At 51.2% G+C, this 22,634-nt stretch overlaps 1 protein-coding gene across 1 annotated transcript in view; it reads right to left on the bottom strand.

Moving 5' to 3' along the window:
• ABTB1 (ankyrin repeat and BTB domain containing 1) overlaps positions 1–19,643 on the bottom strand; it is a 37,476-nt gene extending 17,833 nt beyond the window's left edge. Inside the window, exons 1-5 of the mRNA XM_038739824.1 lie at positions 19,490–19,643; positions 7,662–7,724; positions 5,990–6,045; positions 2,652–2,796; positions 589–748 (exon numbers count right to left, since the gene is read on the bottom strand). Coding sequence (XP_038595752.1) covers positions 589–748; positions 2,652–2,796; positions 5,990–6,045; positions 7,662–7,724; positions 19,490–19,545 — 480 coding nt within the window. The 5' untranslated portion in view covers positions 19,546–19,643. The remainder of the gene's footprint in view (positions 1–588; positions 749–2,651; positions 2,797–5,989; positions 6,046–7,661; positions 7,725–19,489) is intronic.
• Between the last annotated feature and the right edge of the window lie 2,991 nt (positions 19,644–22,634).

Genomic DNA, 22,634 nt, shown 5'->3' with positions numbered 1-22,634 from the left:
AAAAAACGAGCAGCTTGGCCCAGGTGTGGGCGGCCTCCTCCTTCCCCAACCCGCCACAGCCCCAAGTTGGGGGAAAGAGCAAGAGGTCTCACACAACCAAAGGATCGCCGTGCAAAACCCCGAAAACGGGCACCATCCCGGCTCCACCGGGCCAGGATTTTAAATGGCACCTGAAGCCAAATCCAAGAGAACCTTCAGCGGGTTTCCCCTCGCATCCTCAGAAACTGCCAGTCCCACACCTGTCCCTGGACTGCAGCCCGCCCCTGCCCGCTCCCCCGAGTCGCATTTTTCCCTCCACGTCGCCGGTCCGGCTCCAGCCCATTCGGGACGGGGAAAGGCTCACGAGACCAGAGCGGGGGGCGGGAGAGCGATGGGAGCTAAGCTCCGGCCAGCGGGGATCAGGCCCGGGGCAGGCTTGGGCCCCTCAGCCCGGCTCCATCACGGTTGGAAAGGCACAGCGAGAGGCCAAAGGACAGAGGTGGGAGAGGAGGTGTGACCTGCGTCAGAGAAGCAGGAAGGAGGGCCTCCTGAGAGGAGAGGGAGCTTGCGATCGAAACGAGCAGATGGATGGAGGGCTAGGACCCATACCAGTGGGTGCTTGAGGGCTATCATACTCTTTCCCTTCCACTTGGTCTCGAACATCTCGGCGAAGTAGGGGCTGCGGGCACTGAGGACACAGCGGTGGGCCCAGAAGGGTTTCCCATGCACGATGAAGACGATGTCACTCTGGTAACCCTGCTCCAGGAGCCTGGGAGAGGAAGAGACCCATGGGAGCAGGGGCTGGTCTCCCTCCCAGGGGGCGGTTATGAGGTCAGTCTGGGAGTCGAGAGCCACTGGGGAAAGATCCCTGTCTTAAGGCTTCTGGGGACTCGTGATTGTCCCATTCCAGAGGGAAGGAGCGAGCATCTCGCATGTCAAATCCAGTCCTGACCTGCCCAGATTCGAACTCCTGGGCTCGCCACCCACGGTTCCACCTTGAACTCAGAGGGCTGGGGCAGAAGCAAGCCCCTCTCAGCTCCCCTGATGGAAGGGTAACAGTAGCTGAATGTTGCCAGCTAGCTATTTCCTCCTTATTGGGCCTTGACCCACCTCAGGGCCCTCAATGCAGTGGGAGGGGGTGAGGAAGGGAAGAGAGGGAGCAGGGATGGGACGCCCCACCCACATGCCATTTTCACACCCTAATGGCTGTTGAGGTAGGCGGCCACATTCGGGCAGGAGTGCCACACGTATGTGGTTGGCCACCCCACAAGACGTGAGGCCCAGGCCCACCTTGATCCCCCTCAGAACTGGAGCCCAGAGCGCCCAGAAATCAGACAGGCCTCTCCCACCAGTCCCTTCCCGCCTCAGCAAATGCTCACGAAAAAGGAATGGAGGAGGGAGGGGAGGAAACGCCAGACCCCAGAATGCCCGGGGGAGGGCTGTGACTAGGGTTGGCTTCTCGCTGTCGAGTGCAGCCCGGACCAGGGGAAGGAGGGGCCCCTGTTCCAGGACGGCGGAGGGTACCACCCAAAGTGATGCGTGGACTGCAGGAGCCCAGCGTGGACTGGTAATCTGGGATTCCACCCGGTCCTGGCTCTGCACAATGAGCCAGACTGAAGGAGATCCCCAACTGGGCCAGGGAGTGCTTCAGTGTCCTCCTCACCCAGTGGGAGGTGAGGGTATGGAATCTGTTTCCATGGGAAGTTAGGCAAGCCAGAAACCTCAGCAGATTCAAGAGTGGATTTGGATGCATTCGGGGAGAAGCAGTTCCACATCTGGAACTGGTAACGCTAGGTTTGCAGAGGGGAAAATTAAGAAGGCTGGATTGTCTGTCCCTGACCGTGAGGCGGGACACCCAGGGGGGCAACAGAGGCACGGTTCCTCCCAACATCGCGGTACTGCTGTCGGAGACAGAACCCTGGGGACCAGTCTTGGCCTCATGCCCGGTGTTTGCTCACGAGTGAGCTCGCTGTGGGCAGGGAATGTGTCTGCTCTATTGTTGTGTTGTACTCTCCCAAGCGCTTAGTACAGTGCCCCGCACACAGTAAGCGCTCAGTGAATACGACTGACAGATTGCTTGACGAGCGGTCTTCCCATTGGGTTGCTGGGACAAGTAACCCCAGCAGCCCCCTGAAACTTCATTCAATTGTATTTAATAAGCGCTTACTGTGTGCAGAGCTCTGTAACGACTATGGATCTGTGGGAAAAGTTGTGCGTCCCCACTAGCGTCCTGCCAAGGCACCACAATCCCCCATTCTCACTCTAAATCTGAAACCTCCCCACCCGCCAACGCCTCCCACCCATCCCGGTCTAACCTAGGGGGCTGCAGGGTCTGGGAGCCAGTAGAAAGCCTAACTCGGATGGGTCTGATTGGATTTGGGTGGCCTCCCAGCCCCAGTCCTACAGGTTCGGCCCAGCCCAACCCATATGGGGCACTAAGGGACATGTTCACATGATTACCCACCCCACAGTGCTTCTTTCAGGACCATCTGCCTGTAAGATAAAGCAGTTGGGATGGGATTCAGGCTCGTGAAACTCACCTCAGGCACAAGACATCTTGTTAGCCACCCCCCGGGGAAAGAACTTGGCCCTACTGCCCATTAGGAGTGCCCAGATGGGCAACCCTAGCCTCAGGTTGAAAGCCTAGGGAATGCCGCTCCTGAGTCTCTTACCGCCGCAAGAAGTCGTCATAGTAATCCCGCTTCATGGACTTGGCAGTGATCTGCTTGTACTCTTTCAGCTCACGTCGGATGGCATCGCTCAGTGCTCCGTACAGGCAGCGCTCCCCATCGAAGGTGTTGACCTCACATTTTGCACCTGAGCAGAAGAGACAGGGCCCGGTCACGGGGATGATGCCACCGGCGGATAAAATCCCGCCCCTGGGAATGGGTCGGGCAGAAGCTGGAGCTGCATCAGACCTGGCCAACAGCTGGAAGACTGGGAAGACCGTACTGCGGTAGGGATGGCCTCGATGGGGCAGTGGGGAGGCTGGAACCTTCCCCGCCGCAGTAATGCACCGCAGCTCCCAGTGCTGGCGTGGTTCATTCGTTCATTCAATCATACTGAGCACTTACCGAGATGCAGTGTGGCTCAGTGGAAAAAGCACGGGCTTAGGAGTAAGAAGTCATGGGTTCAAATCCCGGCTCCACCACTTATCAGCTGTGTGACTTTGGGCAAGTCACTTAACTTCTCTGTGCCTCAGTTACCTCATCTGTAAAATGGGGACTAAGACTGTGAGCCCCCCGTGGGACAACCTGATCACCTTGTATCCTCCCCAGCGCTTAGAACAGTGCTTTGCACATAGTAAGCGCTTAACAAATGCCATTATTATTATTATTATTACTGTGTGCAGAGCACTGTACTAAGGGCTTGGGAGAGGACAATTTAACAATGAATAGACATGCCCTGCCCACGATGAGCTTATGGTTGGCTTCTGCTCACTGTTTCTGCGGTTTTTACCGTGGTGTGGCTTTTCTGTGCATGTCAGACCCTGGGAGCCCCACTGTGTGCCAGAGAAGTGTGGGGATTACTGTCCTGGTGCCTTTCCCCACAACTTAGTAAAAATATAATGATGATGATGATGGCATTTGTTAAGCACTTACTGTGTGCCAAGCACTAAGTGCTGGGGGAGATACAAGGTCATCAGGTTGTCCCACTTGGGGCTCACAGTCTTCAACCCCATCTGACAGATGAGAGAACTGAGGCACAGAGAAGTGAAATGACCTGCCCAAAGCCACACAGCTGACAAGTGTCAGAGCTGGGATTAGAACCCACAAGCTCTGACTGCCAAGCCCGGGTTCTTTCCACTAGACCACACTGCTTCTCATGAATAATGAATAATAATATACAGTATCTGACTGCTCAATTCCCAGAGCCCCGTGGAGCCTAGTGGAAAAAGCACAGGCCTGAGAGTCAGAGGACCTGGGTACTAATCCTGGCTCTGCCACTGATCTGCTGGGTGACCTTGGGAAAGTCACTTAAATTCTCTATGCCTCAGTTCCCTCACCTGCAAAACAGGGATTCAATAATAATAATAATAATGGCATTTATTAAGCGCTTACTATGTGCAGAGCACTGTTCTAAGCGCTGGGGAGGTTACAAGGTGATCAGGTGTCCCACGTGGGACTCACAGTCTTAATCCCCATTTTACAGATGAGGTAACTGAGGCACAGAGAAGTCAAGTGATTTGCCCAAAGTCACACAGCTGACAATTGGTGGAGCCGGGGTTCGAACCCATGACCTCTGACTCCAAAGCCCGGGCTCTTTTCCACTGAGCCACGCTGCTTCTCTGTTCTCCCTCTTACTTAGACTGTGAGCCCCTTCTGAGACCTGATTATCTTATATCTACCCCAGTGCTTACTACAGTGCTTGGCACATAGTAAGCACTTAACAAATACCACAATTATGATTATTTTATGATTACATGTATTATTAATTTAATAATTTATCATTATTGAATTTATTATTTATTAGAGAAGCAGCGTGGCTCAGTGGAAGGAGCATGGGCTGGGGGAGCCAGAGGTCGTGGGTTCTTATCCCAGCTCCGCCACTTGTCAGCTGTGTGACCTTGGGCAAGTCACTTAACTTCTCTGGGCCTCAGTTCCCTCATCTGTAAAATGGGGATGAAGACTGTGAGCCCCACGTGGGACAACCTGATTACCTTGTATCTACCCCAGCGCGTAGAACAGTGCTTGGTACACAGTAAGCGCTTAACAAATACCAACATTATTATTATTATTATTATTATTATTATTATCAATCCCTGCTAGGCTTTCCCTCAATCTAAGCTTGGTATGGCTCTCCAAGATGGAGATGTGATCAGTCAGTCATTCAGTTCAATTGTATTTATTGAGTGCTTACGGTTTGCAGAGCACTGTACTAAGGGCTTGGGAGAGTACAATATAACAGACACATTTCCCACCCACAGCAGGCTTACAGTCTAGAGGGGGAGGTGTGGTAGGAGCGGACAAGAAACAGAAAGAGAAGGGAAGGATGCCAGGCAGTCTGAGAAGAGATAGTCAGGGACTAGCTGGACCACTTAGTAATAATGATAATGGAGAAGCAGTGTGGTTTAATGGAAAGAGCACGGGTTTGGGAGTCAGAGGATGTGGGTTCTAAGTGGCTCTGCTACTTTGTCTGCTGTGTGACCTTGGGCAAGCCACTTAACTTCTCTGTGCCTCAGTTACCTCATCTGTAAAATGAGGATTAAGACTGTGAGCCCCATGTGGGACAACCTGATTACCTTGTATCTACCCCCAGCGCTTAGAACAGGGCTTGGCACATAGTAAGCACTTAACAAATGCCATCATCATCATCAATAATAACATTATTATCATTAATCATAACAATTGTTGTATTTGTCAAGCACTTACTATGTATCAAGCACTGGGGTAGATACAAGATAATCAGAAACAGCTCCTGTCCCACATGGGACTTATGGTCTAAGTGGGAAGGAGACCACACATTGAATCTCCATCATGACACTAAATCCATTGTGGGCAGGGAACATTCATTCGATTATATTCTCCCAAGACCTTAGTATGGTGCGTCGGGATCACGTCTACCAACTCTGCTTTACCGTACTTTTCTAACTGGTTAGTACAGTGCTCTGCACACAGTTGGCATTCAATAAATACCACTGATAGGGGAGGAGAAGGGAAAAGGGGAAGAGGGGAGTAGAGAAGGGAGAAGTGGTGGGGAAGGTGCTGTGTGACCTTGGACAAGTCACTTGACTTCTCTGTGCCTCGGTTACCCCATCTGTAAAATGGGGATTAAATCCTACTCCCTCCTACTTCTACTGAGAGTGCCATGTGGGACAAGGACGGTGTCCAAACTAATTAACTTGTATCTATCCCAGTGCTTAGAACGGTGCTTGGCACATAGTAAGCACTTAGCAAGTACCACCAAAAAAGATGGAAAAAGAGGAGGGAGGGGGAGAAGAGGGAAAGGAAAAAAATGGGGGGGGTGGAATGGGGGGAGGAGAAAGGGAAGGGGGCCCACCCAATCTTACCGTTGGCCAAAAGGTAGCGCACAAGCTCCTCATGCCCACACAGACAGGCATAGTATCTGCCGAAGAGAGGGGAGAAGAGTCAGACAGGAAGAGTCCGCTGAGACTCAGGGTTTCCAGATTGTCCCTCTACCCAGAGGCATCTGCCACCTGTCCACCTGGTGATGGCCAGGACCCTCCCCAATGGAGTTGGAAGGAGCAGACTAGAGGCAGGCTTGGCGTAAGCCCACCTGGGGAGGAGGGCTGCCCAGAACTGCCCTCCACTCACCTAGAGTAGACCTACTCTAAGGTGGTGACAGCGGGCTCCAGAAGCACTCGAGGCACCGTCATCTACCCGGTCAGTGGGTAGGAAAATGCTGAGGAAATGAAGGAGGAAGGAAGAGAGGGGTTGGTGTATTCTGAACCAGCCTGAAAAACCAAAAAGTAGTTTCCCAGAGACTTTTCACAGAGAGAGAACATCGCTACGCTTCTGCATTGGCAGAGACTGAGTGATGCTCTGTGGGGAATGCAGACATCTTGGCACGGGAGGAGGTTCACCTACCTGGAGGCAGGGGGTTGGACCAGATGCCATCTTGAGGTTCCTTCCAACTCTCCAACAGGTATTTCCCTCTCCCAAGGAGGACATCAGAGGCTAGCAAAGCCACTCCCGGTTTGGAGCCGTCGCTCCAGGGCCTCGCATTGCCTACCCATGCCTCACACCAATGTCACCCACCTGTCCTCCCTCTTGGGCCCAGTGATGCAGGATGGCAGCTGCCCTCTGGCCAGAGCACCCTATGCCAGGCCATTGGAGCTCGGGGATGAACTTGGGCAGAACAAAGAACAGGAGTAGGGAAGAGTAGGGAAGAGCGAGGAGGAGGCAGGAGGACAGGAAGGGAAGAGGGCACTGGCTCTCCACTCCTGCGCTACCTCCTCCGCAGCCAGCAGCCAAGTGGCATGGATGGACCAGCTGAGCCGGAGCTACTGCTGCTCAGTTGGCAGCAATGGCCGGTGGCTCCAAGGTTGGCAGTGGCCCAGTGGCTTTAGAAACTGGCCCAGTGGGATTTACACAGTTGCCACAGGAACTCCAAAGCATCCCCCAGGCTGTCTGGGCAGCTGCAGTTGAGGGAGTGGCCGACTGGTCCTCACCGGGTTCCAAGAGAGCGAGGCGCCTCTGGCCCCGGCCTGGAACCCTGCAGAAACCAGGGCCTGTGGCCTGAAGGAAGGGGGAGGAAAAAAAATGGAGCTTCTATCTGGGCTCCGCTTCTGGCCCTCTCCAGCTCCAAGGGGTGGCTGCCTGTCCTGCCCAGAAAGCTACGGAGTCGAAACTAATGGCTTCGGTCTCTCAGAGCCAATCTCAAGGAACAGGGGAGCAATGGTCCCTCTCACCTCCATGGAGCTGACACCTCTGTGATGGGACCCCTTTTCCAGGCCACTCTGCAGGTCAGAAAGCGAGCCGATTTAGACGACTGATGCCTGCCCAGGGAACCAGGCCTGTGTCATTGGGTCATCCCTCCCCAGAGCACATATTCCGCTCCTTTCTGCCCTGAGAACGCATGGGCAGTCTGAGGCAGCATGGGCGCTCTGAGGCCAAATCCTTAGCCTGGGACATATTCCTAAATGCCTCTCTCCCGGCTTCCTCCTCCCCGGCAGACTTGGGCTGAAGGGAAAAAAAAAAGAAAAAAAAGAAAGCACTCACAGAGGTGTACTGTCCCATTTGTCCCGGACATTTATTTCCACGTCCCTCTGCTCCAGAAGGTACCTGGAAAGGGGAAGTTGAAAACGTTCCTGTCAGGGCAGTTCAAACTTGATTTCTCTGCTTCTCCTCCCCCGACCCAGCTGACCCCTTATTTGCACCCTCCCTCCCCACTGCCTCCCACATCACATCTCCCACAGAACTTTGCTTTCCCCACCTATTAAAGCCCTTCTAAACATCACACTGGAGAAGCAGCGTGGCTCAGTGGAAAGAGCACAGGCTTGGGACTCAGAGGCCATGGGTTCTAATCCTGGCTCCCCGCCATCTGTCAGCTGTGTGACTCTGAGCAAATCACTTAACTTCTCTGTGCCTCAGTTACCTCATCTGTAAAATGGGAATTAAGACTGTGAGCCCCATGTGGGATAATCTGATTACCTTGTATCCCACCCAGTGATTAGAACAGTGCTTGGGACAGAGTAAGCGCTTAACAAATGCCATTACTATTATCATTATTATTATTATTACATCTCCCCAGGAGGCTTTGCCTGATTAATCTCTCACCTTCTCAGCTTTTATCCTCCCAACTGCCACTTCAGACTTCCACACCACCTAAGCAGAGGAGCAGGGTGGTTTAGTGGCAAGAGCCCAGGCTTAGGAGTCAGAGGTCGTGGGTTCTAATCCCAGCTCTGCCACTTGTCAGCTGTGTGACTTTGGGCAAGTCACTTTACTTCTCTGTGCCTCAGTTACCTCACGTGTGCCCCACGTGTGACAACCTGATTACCTTGTGTCTACCCCAGCGCTTAGAACAGTGCTTGCACATAGTAAGTACATTATTTAAGTACTTCCCACCTCCCCTAGCACTTTCTTACATATCTGACCCACCCTACTTCTCCCCCTCTAGACTGGGTAAGCTCTGTTACGTTGTAATCTCCCAAGCGCTTCGTCCAGCGCTCTGCACACAGTAGGCGTTCGATAAATATGATTGATTACTTAAACACTAACTCCTGTAGGTATCTCCTTTTTCTTCTTCCTGAAATTTATTTTTGTTTCTGTCTCCCCTAAGCACTAAAGTGCTCTGTACACAAAAAGCACTCAATAAATACTGCTGATTGCTGGATTTCTCATCACAGGTGGTGAACCCTCCGAAACAACCGGTCTCCTCTCTCTGAGCTCATGGCAACTTGGCCATTAGACTGGCACTCAGAGAGACCTCATGTCAGCAGACTAGGCAAAAAAAACCCCAAAAACAAACCAACTTTAGCACACGCACACACTACTAGTACTGGTATTTATGAAGCACTTACTGGGTGCAGAGCACTGTACTAAGCGCTGACACAGAGTATACGGCAGTGTGGGAATGGGTGTGTGACCCATCCAGTACCCCTGGAAGCCTGTCAGTAATGGGGTGGAAAAGGGAGGAGTAAGGAGAGGAAGGAAGTTGAAATGGAGAACTCAAACCACGCTTAGAGGGATGTAGCAAACATTAACTGTAAACAACTTTTGTACATTAGAGAAGTCCCAGTATTACCCAACCACACAGATCAACGTCATCATCCCTTAGGAAAGCAAATCCTTCAAGGGGATTACCCAAGAGGCTTGGGCTGAATACCACCTGGTGTGCTGAGGAAGGCCACTAATGCCATAAGACATAACACTCCCCCGGCTGAAAAGTACTGCTTTGAAGAAAGCAGAAATAGAGCAAAGGAAACCAGTCACAAGTCAGGTAACCCCAAAGCAACGTCGCCCACTGGGCAACAGAAGAGCCCGGGAACCCTGAGTGGCTGACGAAGTGCTGAATCAAACGGCCCCTGAGGTGCTGAGCCGGATCTGCTCCAGCCCTGGGCTCTGCTCCTGTCCAGAAAAGCCAGTTGGATTAGGACTTGTGTGAGGGGGAGTCAATTAATCGTATTTATTGCGTGCGTACTGTGTGCAGAGCACTGTACTAGGCCTTTGCGCTGCACTAAGCATTTAAAGCACTGTATTAAGCAACTGCTGCTGCAGTCACCAGCAGCAAGGGGTGGGGGGCTGGATGGGCTCTGAATATAATACAGCCAAGAGGCCTCCTGGCCCAGCTTTCTTCTGGCAACCAGGAATCCAAGGGGCTAGAACAATGGTCACCGGATAGAGGCCCCAGTCTGCGGAACAAGAATCCGGACACCGTGTGGGCTAGAGTGGTGGACCTCTGCATGGCCCGCTGACTTCAATCAATCAATCGTATTTATTGAGCGCTTACTGTGTGCAGAGCACTGTACTAAGCGCTTGGGAAGTCCAAGTTGGCAACATCTAGAGACGGTCCCTACCCAACAGTGGGCTCACAGTCTAGAAGGGGGAGACAGAGAACAAAACCAAACATATTAACAAAATAAAATAAATAGAATAGATATGTACAAGTAAAATAAATAGAGTAATAAATTTGTACAAACATATATACATATATACAGGTGCTGTGGGGAAGGGAAGGAGGTAAGGCGGGGGGGATGGGAAGGGGGAGGAAGGGGAGAAGGAGGGGGCTCAGTCTGGGAAGGCCTCCTGGAGGAGGTGAGCTCTCAGTAGGGCCTTGAAGGGAGGAAGAGAGCTAGCTTGGTGGATGTTGGGAGAGAGGGCATTCCAGGCCAGGGGGATGACGTGGGCCAGGGGTCGACGGTGGGACAGGCGAGAACGAGCTAATGGAACACTCACTGTGTGCACAGCACTGTACTACTACTACTAATAATAATAATTGTGGTACCTGTTAAGTGCTTACTATATATCAAGCACTGTACTGAGCGCTGGGGTAGATAAAAGATCATCAGGTCCCACAAGGGGCTCACAGTGTTGCTTTATAAGTGTGTATATATATATATATATATATAAAAAACTATAAGTAGCGCTCAATAAATACGATTGATGATGATGATGATGAGGGAGAACAGGTATTGAATCCCCATTTTGCAGATGAAGAAACCGAGGCCCATACAAGTGAAATGACTCACCCGAGGTAAGTGTCAGAGCCGGAATTCGAACCCAGGGCCTCTGACTCCCAGGGCCGGGCTCTTTCCATTAGGCCATGCCGCTTCCCGGGCACTACTAAGCTCCTTCTAGCCTGAAAGCTCACTGTGGGCAGGAATCATGTCTATCAACTCTGATAGAACGTACTCTCCCACATACTTAGTACAGTGCTCTGCACACAGTAAGTGCTCAATAAATATAACTGCTTAAGCACTTCCTTTTTCTCCCGCCTCCCCCAAACAGCTGCAGCACACCACCCAAAAAGCATTGCTGATGCCTCAACTCGGGGTTGGACAGCCCAGGCTCCGGTCTAAGCTTGGCCGCTCTCTGGAGTGGCTGGAGATGCTTTGGAGGAAACTCTGGCTTAGTCCAAGGTGACGCAGAGAGAGCCGCCAGGGTTGTCCTGCTAGACTGTAAGCCTGTTGTGAGCAGGGAATGTGTCTTCACAACTCCGTTATGTTGTGCTCTCCCAAGCAGTGTGGCCTAGTGGATAGAGCACAGGTCTGGGAGTCGGAAGGACCTGGGTTCTAATCCCCACTCCACCACCTGTCTGCTGTGTGACCCTGGACAAGTCGCTTCACTTTTCTGGGCCTCAGGTACCTCATCTGTAAAATGGGGATTACGACTGGGAGACCACTGTGGGACAGGGACTGCGTCCAACCTGATTACCTTGTATCATAGTGAGCACTTAACAAATACCATTAAAAAAGTGCTTAGTACGGTGCTCTGCACACAATAAATGCCAATAAATCCCATTGAAAGGCTTGCCTCGGAGGGTATCGGAGCCCTCCGTCTCCATCCAAATCCAGCTCCCCAAGGTTCTGGAATGACAAGATGGTGCTATCTTATTCCAGCCTGGATAAGATCCAGCTGTTTCCCTCCCACCCACCGCCGATCCCCCACTTCTGCAGACCGCCCCTTCCTCTGCACCTCAGTTCTGAGAACTCAGCCGAGAAGAGTCCCAACCAGAAGGCGCCTGGAGGGAGATCAGCCAAACCCCAACATCTCCTGGTCGATTCATGAGGTGGGACAATGTCCCAAGAAATCAGAAACCCCTAAACCACTGTCCTGCGCTCCCCCCGGAAAAGATCCCAATCTGCTAATAGAGTACCCTCTGATACTTCAACTGAACCTACGCAAGGCTAAAGTCGGCCTGGGCTGAAGCGTGGCCTAGTGGAAAGAGCTAACCCTAGAAGGAGCGTGGCTCAGTGGAAAGAGCATGGACTTTGGAGTCAGAGGTCATGGGTTCAAATCCCGGCTCCACCACTTGTCAGTTGTGTGACTTTGGGCAAGTCACAACTTCTCTGGGCCTCAGTTACCTCATCTGTAAAATAGGGATGAAGACTGTGAGCCCCAAGTGGGACAACCTGATTACCGTGTATCCCCCCCAGCGCTTAGAACAGTGCTTTGCACATAGTAAGCGCTTAATAACTTTCATCATTATTATTATTATTATTATCTGTTGTGTGACCTTGAGTATGTCACTTCACTGGCCCTCGGTTTCCCCATCTGTAAAATGGGGATTGAATACCTGTTCTCCCTCCTACTTAGACTGTGAGCCCCACGTGGGCCAGGGACTATGATTGAGCTGATTAACTTATATGTACCCCAGCACTTAGAACGATGATTTTTTTTATGGTATCTGTGAAGTGTTTACTATGTGCCAAGGCACTAAGTCCTGGGGTAGTTATGAGGTAATCAGGGTATCCTACGTGGGGCTCACAGTCTTAATCCCCATTTTACAGATGAGGTAACTGAGGCCCATAGAAGTGAAGTGACTTGCCCAGGGTCACTCAGCAGACAAGTGGTAGAGCCGGGATTAGAACCCATGACCACTGACTCCCAAGCCCGTGCTCTTAGGCTACGCTGCTCCTAGGCCCCATGCTCTGGGGCCTCAGCCCTGCCAACTAGAGCTATCAATTGGTTAGGGTTCATCCACAGAGCCCAGGAAATGATAGGCTTCCGGCCCTAGACCATCATGAATGAGCTTGGATACAAGCTAATCAAGTTGGACCCAATCCATGTCCCCCGTGGAGTTCACAGTCTTAATCTCCATTTTACAGATGAGGTAACTGAGGCCCAGAGAACTGAAATGACTCACCCAAGGTCACACGGCAGACAAGTGGCGGAGCCGGGATTAGAATCCAGGTCCTTCTGACTGCCAGGCCCGGGCTCTATCATCATCATCATCATCATCATCATCATCATCATCAATTGTATTTATTGAGCGCTTACTATGTGCAGAGCACTGTACTAAGTGCTTGGGAAGTACAAATTGGCAACATATAGTGACAGTCCCTACCCAACAGTGGGCTCACAGTCTAAAAGGGGGAGACAGAGAACAAAACCAAACATGCTAACAAAATTAAATAGAATAGATATGTACAAGTAGAATAAATAAATAGAGTAATAACTATGTACAAACATATATACATATATACAGGTGCTGTGGGGAAGGGAAGGAGGTAAAATCGGGGGGATGGAGAGGGGGACGAGGGGGAGAGGAAGGAAGGGGCTCAGTCTGGGAAGGCCTCCTGGAGGAGGTGAGCTCTCAGCAGGGCCTTGAAGGGAGGAAGAGAGCTAGCTTGGCGGATGGGCAGAGGGAGGGCATTCCAGGCCCGGGGGATGACGTGGGCCGGGGGTCGATGGCGGGACAGGCGAGAACGAGGTATGGTGAGGAGATTAGCGGCGGAGGAGCGGAGGGTGCGGGCTGGGCTGGAGAAGGAGAGAAGGGAGGTGAGGTAGGAGGTAGGAGGTGAGGTAGATATCCACTAAGCCACGCTGCTTCTCACGTGCTTGAGTGGTAGTAAATGCCATAATAACGATGATGCTGATGACCACACCCCTGAACCCTTGAGTACACCCTTCCTCTGACCCCTGGAGGTGATTCTGGATCCAGAAGGGTAACAGAGGTGAGGCTGTAGACAAGGATAGACCACGGTAAACCCTTCAAGTCCTCTCCAGGCTGGGCCGCTGAGGTTTGGGGCCGGGGGCGAAAAGGTACCTTGCCCCAGGAAACTGGCCCCAGGGCATTCGGCTTCTGTACTTCCCAAGCGTTTAGTCCAGTGCTCTGCATACAGTAAGCGCTCAATAAATACGACTGAATGAATGAATAAATGGTGAGACGGATCCAACAATAAAATGAAGTCTCCCCTCCCAGCCCGGCTCCGTGAAATTCTCGGAGTGATCAGCAGAGGGGGAAAACACACCAGGAAAGCACTTGACCGGCTCAATTAGAAGACTAATTTTTGCCAGGGTCCCCACACCTTGTCTATTCACTGCATTTACTGGATTTTTGAGATTCCCCGAGCTTGATCGCTGATGCCAACATAACTCGGAGAGATAAAATAATCAGTAAATATTCACGGATATGACTGCTCTAGACTGTAAGCTCATTGGAGGCCTTCCCAGACTGAGCCCCTTCCTTCCTCTCCCCCTCGTCCCCCTTTCCATCCCCCCCATCTTACCTCCTTCCCTTCCCCACAGCACCTGTAGATATGTTTGTACATATTTATTTCTCTATTTATTTATTTTACTTGTACATATCTATTCTATTTATTTTATTTTCTTGGTATGTTTGGTTTTGCTCTCTGTCTCCCCCTTTTAGACTGTGAGCCCACTATTGGGTAGGGACCGTCTCTATATGTTGCCAACTTGTACTTCCCAAGCGCTTAGTACAGTGCTCTGCACACAGTAAGCGCTCAATAAATACAACTGATGATGATGATGATGATTGTGGGCGGGGAATAATGACGGTAAGCGCTTACTATGTGCAAAGCACTGTTCTAAGCGCTGGAATGCGTCTGTATTGTTATAGTGTGCTCTCCCAAGCACTTAGCACAGTGCTCTGCACACAGTAAGCACTCAATAAATACGACTGACTGACCAAGTTATAGTTGCTAGATGATTATAGTGTACTCTCCCAAGCACTTAGCACAGTGCTCTGCACACAGTAAACACTCAATAAATACAACTGACTTATTAAGTTATAGTTGCTAGATGACTAGTATTTGCTGCATCTCTGCAAAGACGCAGCGTGGTCTAATGGAAAGAGCACTGGACTGGAAGTGAGAGGACCTGGGGTTGGAAACCAGGTCTGCCATTTTCCTGCCGTGTGATCTCGGGCAAGTCTCTGTTCCTCAGTTTCCTCATCTCCTCCCGGAGGCCTTCCCAGACTGAGCCCCTTCCTTCCTCTCCCCCACGACCCCCTCTCGATCCCCCACATCTTACCTCCTTCCATTACCCACAGCACCTGTATATATGTATATATGTTTGTACATATTTATTACTCTATTTATTTATTTATTTTACTTGTACCCATCTATTCTATTTATTTTATTTTGTTAGTATGTTTGGTTTTGTTCTCTGTCTCCCCCTTCTAGACTGTGAGCCCACTATTGGGTAGGGACTGTCTCTATATGTTGCCAGCTTGTACATCCCAAGCGCTTAGTACAGTGCTCTGCACACAGTAAGCGCTCAATAAATACGATTGATTGATTGATTGATTTCCTCTTCTAGAAAATGGGGATTCAAAACCCATTCTCTCTCTCCCTGAGACTGCGCGCCCCATGTGAGATAGGGACTGAATCCAGCCTGAATAGCTTCTATCAACCCCAGCACTGAGTTCACTGCTCGGAACATGGTAAGCGCTTAACAAATACCACCGTTCTTTTCAAATAGGAACTTCATAAGAACCTAATAATATTCACCCCTCCCTCAGCCCCACAGCACTTATACATATCTGCAATTTATTTTTTGCTATTAATGTCTGTCTCTCCCTCTAGACTGTAGGCTTGCTGTGGGCAGGGAACGTGTCTACCAACTCTGTTATATCGTACTCTCCCAAGCGCTTAGTACGGTGCCCTGCACACAGTAATGCGCTCACTAAATACAAGCGACAGACTGATTGAAAAAGAATCATGAGACCGCGAGGCAAAGACAGCGCAATGGGCTGCAAACAGACGGCAAAAAAGTCATCCTTTAGGGGTGTGTGGCGGGGTGAGGACCTTGAGCCCTGTATTTGCCTTTTTCACCCATAAGTGAATGTCACTGTCGGCGGTGAATTTTTCAAGCACAAAGGACATTTTATATAGCTACATACGGGCTGCACCAAGGCTCTGTCAACCTTGGCCAATGTTTAGTATATCCCCCAACCTCCTGATCATACCACCCCATCAATCATCGGAGTCCTCATTAAGCAATCGGTGGAATTTGGCAAGCAGCTACAGTGTGCACAGCACTAAGCGCTTGGGAGAGTACAATACGAGTTGGTAGACACGATCCTTGTCCTCCAGGAGTTGCAGCCTAGGCAAGGGAGATGGACACACACACACACACACACACACACACACACACAAAAAAAAAAATGACAGGTCGGAGGAAGAAGAGAAGGGAAAGACGGATATGTAGATGACAATATGTTCCAATAGTAGAGTACACAAATCAATATGTAGAGAAGCGCTAGGGGTGGCTGTCTGTGTTAAAGGTTTCCTGGAGGAGGTGGGAATCTCCGAAGGGCTCTGAAGATGGAGAGAGCTGTGGTCCGGTGGATTGGAAGTGGGTGGGAGATCCAGGCAGGAGAAAGAGCATGCGCGGGAGGGACAAGAACGAGGCACAGTGAGTAGGTTAGCTTTAGAGGAAAGAAGAGCGTCAACCAGGGTGGGTGAGTGAAGAGAGTGGATGAGCAAGAGGGGGAGAGCTGACTGAGTGCCTTCAAGCCAATGGTAAAGAATCTGTGCTCGTTGAAGGTTCTGGAGGAGTGGGGAGATGTGTGCAGAACGACAATTTAGAAAATGGCCCTGGAAAGCAAAGTGAAGGAATAGACAAGGAGAGACTAGTAGCAGAGAGAGAGAGAGACATTGGTGAGGAAGCTGACGCGGTAATAATAATAATAATGATGGCATTTGTTAAGCGCTTACTATGTGCAAAGCACTGTTCTAAGCTCTGGGGGGGATACAAGGTGATCAGGTTGTCCCACATGGGGCTCACAGTCTTAATCCCCATTTTACAGATGAGGTAACTAAGGCTCAGAGAAGTTAAGTGACTTGCCCAAGGTCACACAGCAGACATGTGGCGGAGCCGGGATTAGAACCCATGACCTCTGACTCCCAAACCCGTGCTCTTTCCACCGAACCACGCTGCTTCCCGGTAGTCCCAGTAGTCTAGTTGAAGTACAGCTAATGCCTAGACCAAGGTGGTGTTCACCTGGATGGACAGGAAGCGGTGAAACTAGGAAGGGGGTGTCAAAGAGGATGAGCAAAAGAGATGCAGAGAGAAGTTAATTGACTGGTCCAAGGTCACACTGCATGCAGCACGGTGTTGTGGATGAGCATTGGTCTGGAAACTGAAAGACTCAGGTTTGAGTCCCACCAGCCTGCTTGTGTGACCATGGTCAAGAGGGAGGGCATTTTACAGATGAGGAAACTGAGGCATAGAGAAGTTAAGTGTCTTGACCACGCTGCATGCAGTGTGACCCCGGACCAGTCACTTAACTTCTCTATGCCTCAGTTTCCTCACCTATAAAATGCCCTCCCTCCTACTTAGTCCGTGAGCTCCGTGTGGGACAGGGACTGTGTCCAACCTGATCATCTCATATCCCCTCCAGCATTTAGGAGTTTGGCACACAGCAGGCGCTTAAATACCACAATTATCATTATTGTGTTTCCTTATCTCCCCACAGCACTTATTTACATACCTGTAATTTACTGATATATATTAATGTCTGTCTCCTCCTCTAGACTGTAAACTCACTGTGGGCAGGGAATGTGCTTATTTTTAGATCGTACTCTCCCAAGTGCTTAGTACAGTGCTCTGCACACATTAAGTGTTCAATAAATACGACTGAATGAATGAATGAATCTCCCCTATTAATCAATCAATCGTATTTATTGAGCGCTTACTGTGTGCAGAGCACTGTACTAAGCGCTTGGGAAGTACAAGTTGGCAACATATAGAGACAGTCCCTACCCAACAGTGGGCTCACAGTCTAATAGCATTTATTAAGCGCTTACTATGTGCAAAGCACTGTTCTAAGTGCTGGGGTAGATACAAGGTAATCAAGTTGTCCCACGTGGGGCTCACAGCCTTAATCCCCATTTTACAGATGAGGTAACTGAGGCACAGAGAAGTCAAGCGACTTGCCCAAAGTCACACAGCTGACAAGTGGCAGAGCCGGGATTCAAACCCATGACCTCTGACTCCAAAGCCCAGGCTCTCTCCACTATTAGATTGTGGGAAAGAGTCTTTTACTTCTATTGTATGTTCGCAAGCACCTGAATGCGGCAGGGCCTTAACAAATGTTACTGAGGAAGAGGAGGAAGTTCAAGCAATACTATTTATTAAGCATTTGCTGTACGCAGGGCACTGCACTAAACACTGGGAAAGACTATACAAAGGTGTGAATTAGAAGATGGTACTGGTCATGATTGTTTTTTCTTTTTTTTTCCAGCCCTGTGGACTGTTTTTTTCCCCTTCGCTGAAGACTTGAAGGGAAACCTGTTTGTTTACTTTTTGTTTTCCAATCCTTCTACCTTGAAGAGGTTGTTTACCGGGTTCCTGTGGTTGTCAGGCTAAGTCATTCCCTACTAGAAGGTGCAGGGGTTAGAGATTTGGGGCCTCCCTCCCACCCGCACCCCAGGCTTAAAAGTGCTGCATTTGAGACTGTGAGCCCACTGTTGGGTTGGGCCTGTCTCTATATGTTGCCAACTTGTACTTCCCAAGCGCTTAATACAGTGCTCTGCACACAGTAAGCGCTCAATAAATACGATTGGTTGACTGACTGACTGATTGATTGATTGATTGATTGAAGGAATGAAACCAACCAGCAGGGATGAATACACACCCCCGGAGTATATTCCTTGCTTAAAAATAAAACTCTTTCCAGAAAACAGGCCAGCCCTATCATCGTGTTTTGGCAGCTCTTCCAGTATCTAGTGTCATCGGCTGTTCCAGGTCTCTTGCCTGGCTGAAGTCCAGGGAAGCAAGGGCCCTTTGTCACTCTGACTCTGCTCCTTCCCCCAAACGCGGATCAGTCGGGTCTTGGGGGGGCCAAACCGGCCACTAGATTATCTAAATCGGGCAAAGCTGAGATGGCTACTGCCTGGCCTCCCACCCCCTTCCTTGGAGCTTGGCACAGGGTAAGCGCTTAACAAATACAATTATCATTATTACCATTTCAAACCCCATTCTGACACAGCTCGGCACCGGGAAGGATTCACACGCTCCTTCCCTCCGGGGGGCTTTTACTGAGCGCTTACCGTGTGCGAGCTCTTGGGAGAGGCCGACCCGGCGCTTAGCACCTAGTAAGCACTTAACATCATCATCATCACTGTGTGCAGAGCACTGGACCAAGAGCTTGGGAAGTCCAAGTTGGCAACATCTAGAGACGGTCCCTACCCGACAGTGGGCTCCCAGTCGAACAAATACCATCCCCGTCATCACTATCATCATCATCAATCGTATTTATTGAGCGCTTACTGTGTGCAGAGCACTGTACTAAGCGCTTGCTTGGGAAGTCCAAATTGGCAACATATAGAGACAACCCCTACCCAACAGTGGGCTCCCAGTCTAAAAGGGGGAGACAGAGAACGAAACCAAACGTACTAGCAAAATAAAATAAATAGAATAGATACGTACAAGTAAAATGAATTGAGTAATAAATATGTACAAACGTATATACAGGTGCTGTGGGGAAGGGAAGGAGGTAAGATGGGGGGGATGGAGAGGGGGACGAGGGGGAGAGGAAGGAAGGGGCTCAGTCTGGGAAGGCCTCCTGGAGGAGGGGAGCTCTCAGCAGGGCCCCGTGTTCTTAGAGGGGTCGGTGCGGAACGAGCTGCGGGCCTTACCGCACTCGACAGACGTCTCCTTTCTTGCAGCTGATGAACAGGTCGCTGGTGTCCATGGCCCGGGTCGCACCGCGGGCCGGCGGCTGCAGCTCATTGACCTGGCGCCGAGGGGGGCTGCCGGCGGAAGGGAGGAGGAGGAGGAGGAGGAAGAGGAGGAGGAGGAGGAAGAAGAGGAAGAAGAGGAGGAGGAGGAGGAGGAGGAAGAGGAGGAGGGTTGCAGCTGCTGCAGGCAAACAGGGAGCAACTGCAGAGAGGCGGGGGGGGGGGGGGCGGAGGAGGAGGTAGTTTCAGCGGCCGGACAGTGCGGGCGCCCAGCCGGCCCGGGCCTCGGCAGCGGCCCCTGCCGGCCAGGAGGACCCACGGCGCCGCCCGCGGCCCACCTGCCGGCCCGTCACCGTCCAGCGGCGGGCCTCGGTGTTGACAGTGATAAGGATAGTGATGGCATTTGTTAAGCGCCTCCTACGTGCGGGGCGCTGTTCTAAGCGATGGGGAGGTGGCCAGGTGATCGGGTGGTCCCACGGGGGGCTCACGGTCTTCATCCCCATTTTACCGATGAGGGAACTGAGGCCCAGAGAAGGTTCAGTTCGGGGTCCCCTTCTGTTCTCGATCTACACTCCCTCCCTTGGTGACCTCATTCGCTCCCACGGCTTCAACTATCATCTCTACGCTGATGACACCCAGATCTGCATCTCTGCCCCTGCTCTCTCCCCCTCTCTCCAGGCTCGCATCTCCTCCTGCCTTCAGGACATCTCCATCTGGATGTCTGCCCACCACCTAAAACTCAACATGTCCAAGACTGAACTCCTTGTCTTCCTTCCCAAACCCTGCCCTCTCCAGGACTTTCCCATCACTGTTGACGGCACTACCATCCTTCTTGTCTCACAAGCCCGCAACCTTGGTGTCATCCTCGACTCCGCTTTCTCGTTCACCCCTCACATAAGAGCTGTCTCCAAAACCTGCCAGTCTCAGCTCCGCAACATCACCAAGATCCGCCCTTTCCTCTCCATCCAAACAGATACCCTGCTCGTTCAACTCTCATCCTATCCCGTCTGGATTACTGTATCAGCCTCCTCTCTGATCTCCCATGTTCCTGTCTCTCCCCACTTCAATCCATACTTCACACCACTGCCCGAATTGTCTTTGTCCAGAAACGCTCTGGGCATTTTACTCCCCTCCTCAAAAATCTCCAGTGGCTACCAATCAACCTACGCATCAGGCAAAAACTCCTCACCCTCGGCTTCAAGGCTGTCCATCACCTCGGCCCCTCTTACCTCACCTCCCTTCTCTCCTTCTACAGCCCAGCCCGCACCCTCCGCTCCTCTGCCACTAATCTCCTCACCGTGTCTCGTTCTCGCCTGTCCCGCCGTCGACCCCCGGCCCACATCATCCCCCTGGCCTGGAATGCCCTCCCTCCCCACATCCGCCAAGCTAGCTCTCTTCCTCCCTTCAAGGCCCTACGGAGAGCTCACCTCCTCCAGGAGGCCTTCCCAGACTGAGTCCCCTCCTTCCTCTCCCCCTCCTCCCCCTCCCCCTCCTCCCCCCATCCCCCCGCCTTACCTCCCTCCCCTCCCCACAGCACCTGTATATATGTATATATGTTTGTACATATTTATTACTCTATTTATTTATTTGTTTATTTATTTGTGCATATTTATTTTATTTTGTTAGTATGTTTGGTTTTGTTCTCTGTCTCCCCCTTCTAGACTGTGAGCCCACTGTTGGGTAGGGACCGTCTCTATATGTTGCCAACTTCTGTTGCCGCACTGTTCTCAGCGCGGCAGAGGTTACAAGGTAATCAGATTGTCCAATGCGGGGCTCACAGCCTTAATCCCCACTTTACCGATGAGGGAACTGAGGCACAGAGAAGTGAAGTGACGTGTCCAAAGTCACAAAGCCGGTAATTGGTGGAGGCGGGATTTGAACTCATGACCTGTGACTCCAAAGCCCGCGCTCTTTACACTGTGACAAGCTGCTTCTCTAATTATTTTTGTCTTTCTATTTAGATTAATCCCTGACCCAGAGCCTTGGTAGACGTGGCTTTTCCTCCACAAAACCCCTGCAAGTGAGTAGTTTACAGACTTTTTTTTCCTGGTGCTTCCTTTTCCTTTTTCTCTATCTAGTCCTCCTCATAAAAAAAGGAACAACTGCAGAAGGCTTTTAATCTAAAACCCCAAAACCTCCCTATTTTTAAAACGAAAATCACTCTCCCCATGTGAAGCCAGCAAGAGCAAGCACTTAGTACGTCCCAAGCGCTTAGTACAGTGCTCTGCACACAGTAAGCACTCAATAAATACAATTGAATGAATAAATGAATGAAGTGACTTGCCCAAAGTCACACAGCTGACAATTGGCAGAGCCGGGGTTTGAACCCATGTCCTCTGACTCCAAAGCCCAGGCTCTTTCCACTGAGCCACGTTAAGCGCTTCCTCTGGGCCGAGCACTGTTCTAAGCGCTGAGGGGGGATACAAGGTCATCAGGTTGTCCCACAGGGGTCTCGCAGTCTTCATCCCCATTTGACACCCGAGGTCACTGAGGCCCAGAGAAGGTGAGGCCCAGAGAAGGGAAGTGACTTGCCCAAAGTCACCCAGCTGACAAGTGGCAGAGTCGGCATTAGAATAATAATGATGGCATTTATTAAGCGCTTACTATGTGCCAAGCACTGTTCTAAGCACTGGGGAGGTTACAAGGTGAACAGGTTGTCCCACGGGGGGCTCACAGTCTTCATCCCCATTTGACAGATGAGGTAAGTGAGGCCCAGAGAAGTGAAGTGACTTTCCCAAGGTCATTCAGCAGACAAGTGGTAGAGCCGGGATTAGAACCCATGACCGCTGACTCCCAAGCCTGTGCTCTTAGGCCATGCTGCTCCTAGGCCCCATGCTCTGGGGCCTCAGCCCTGTCAACTAGAGCTGTCACTTGGTTAAGATTCATCCACAGAGCCCAGGAAATGGTAGGCTTCCTGCCCTAGACCATCATGAATGTGCTTGGACTCTGGCAATCTCTATAACCATGGCCAGGCTTGGCATGTGCCTCCCTTCCCCCACTTCTCTGCCGAGACCAGGAGACAGTGGTCAATTTGGGCCTGTTGGGCATGGTGGGCTTTTCCGCAGTCAGTTGGGAGGGGAGGCTGCTAGGGCTCAAGTTGACA

This window comes from Tachyglossus aculeatus, chromosome X1 (assembly GCF_015852505.1).
Source record: "Tachyglossus aculeatus isolate mTacAcu1 chromosome X1, mTacAcu1.pri, whole genome shotgun sequence".
In the NCBI taxonomy this organism is placed as follows: Eukaryota; Metazoa; Chordata; class Mammalia; order Monotremata; family Tachyglossidae; genus Tachyglossus; species Tachyglossus aculeatus.
This window is presented reverse-complemented; position numbering and strand designations above follow the sequence as displayed.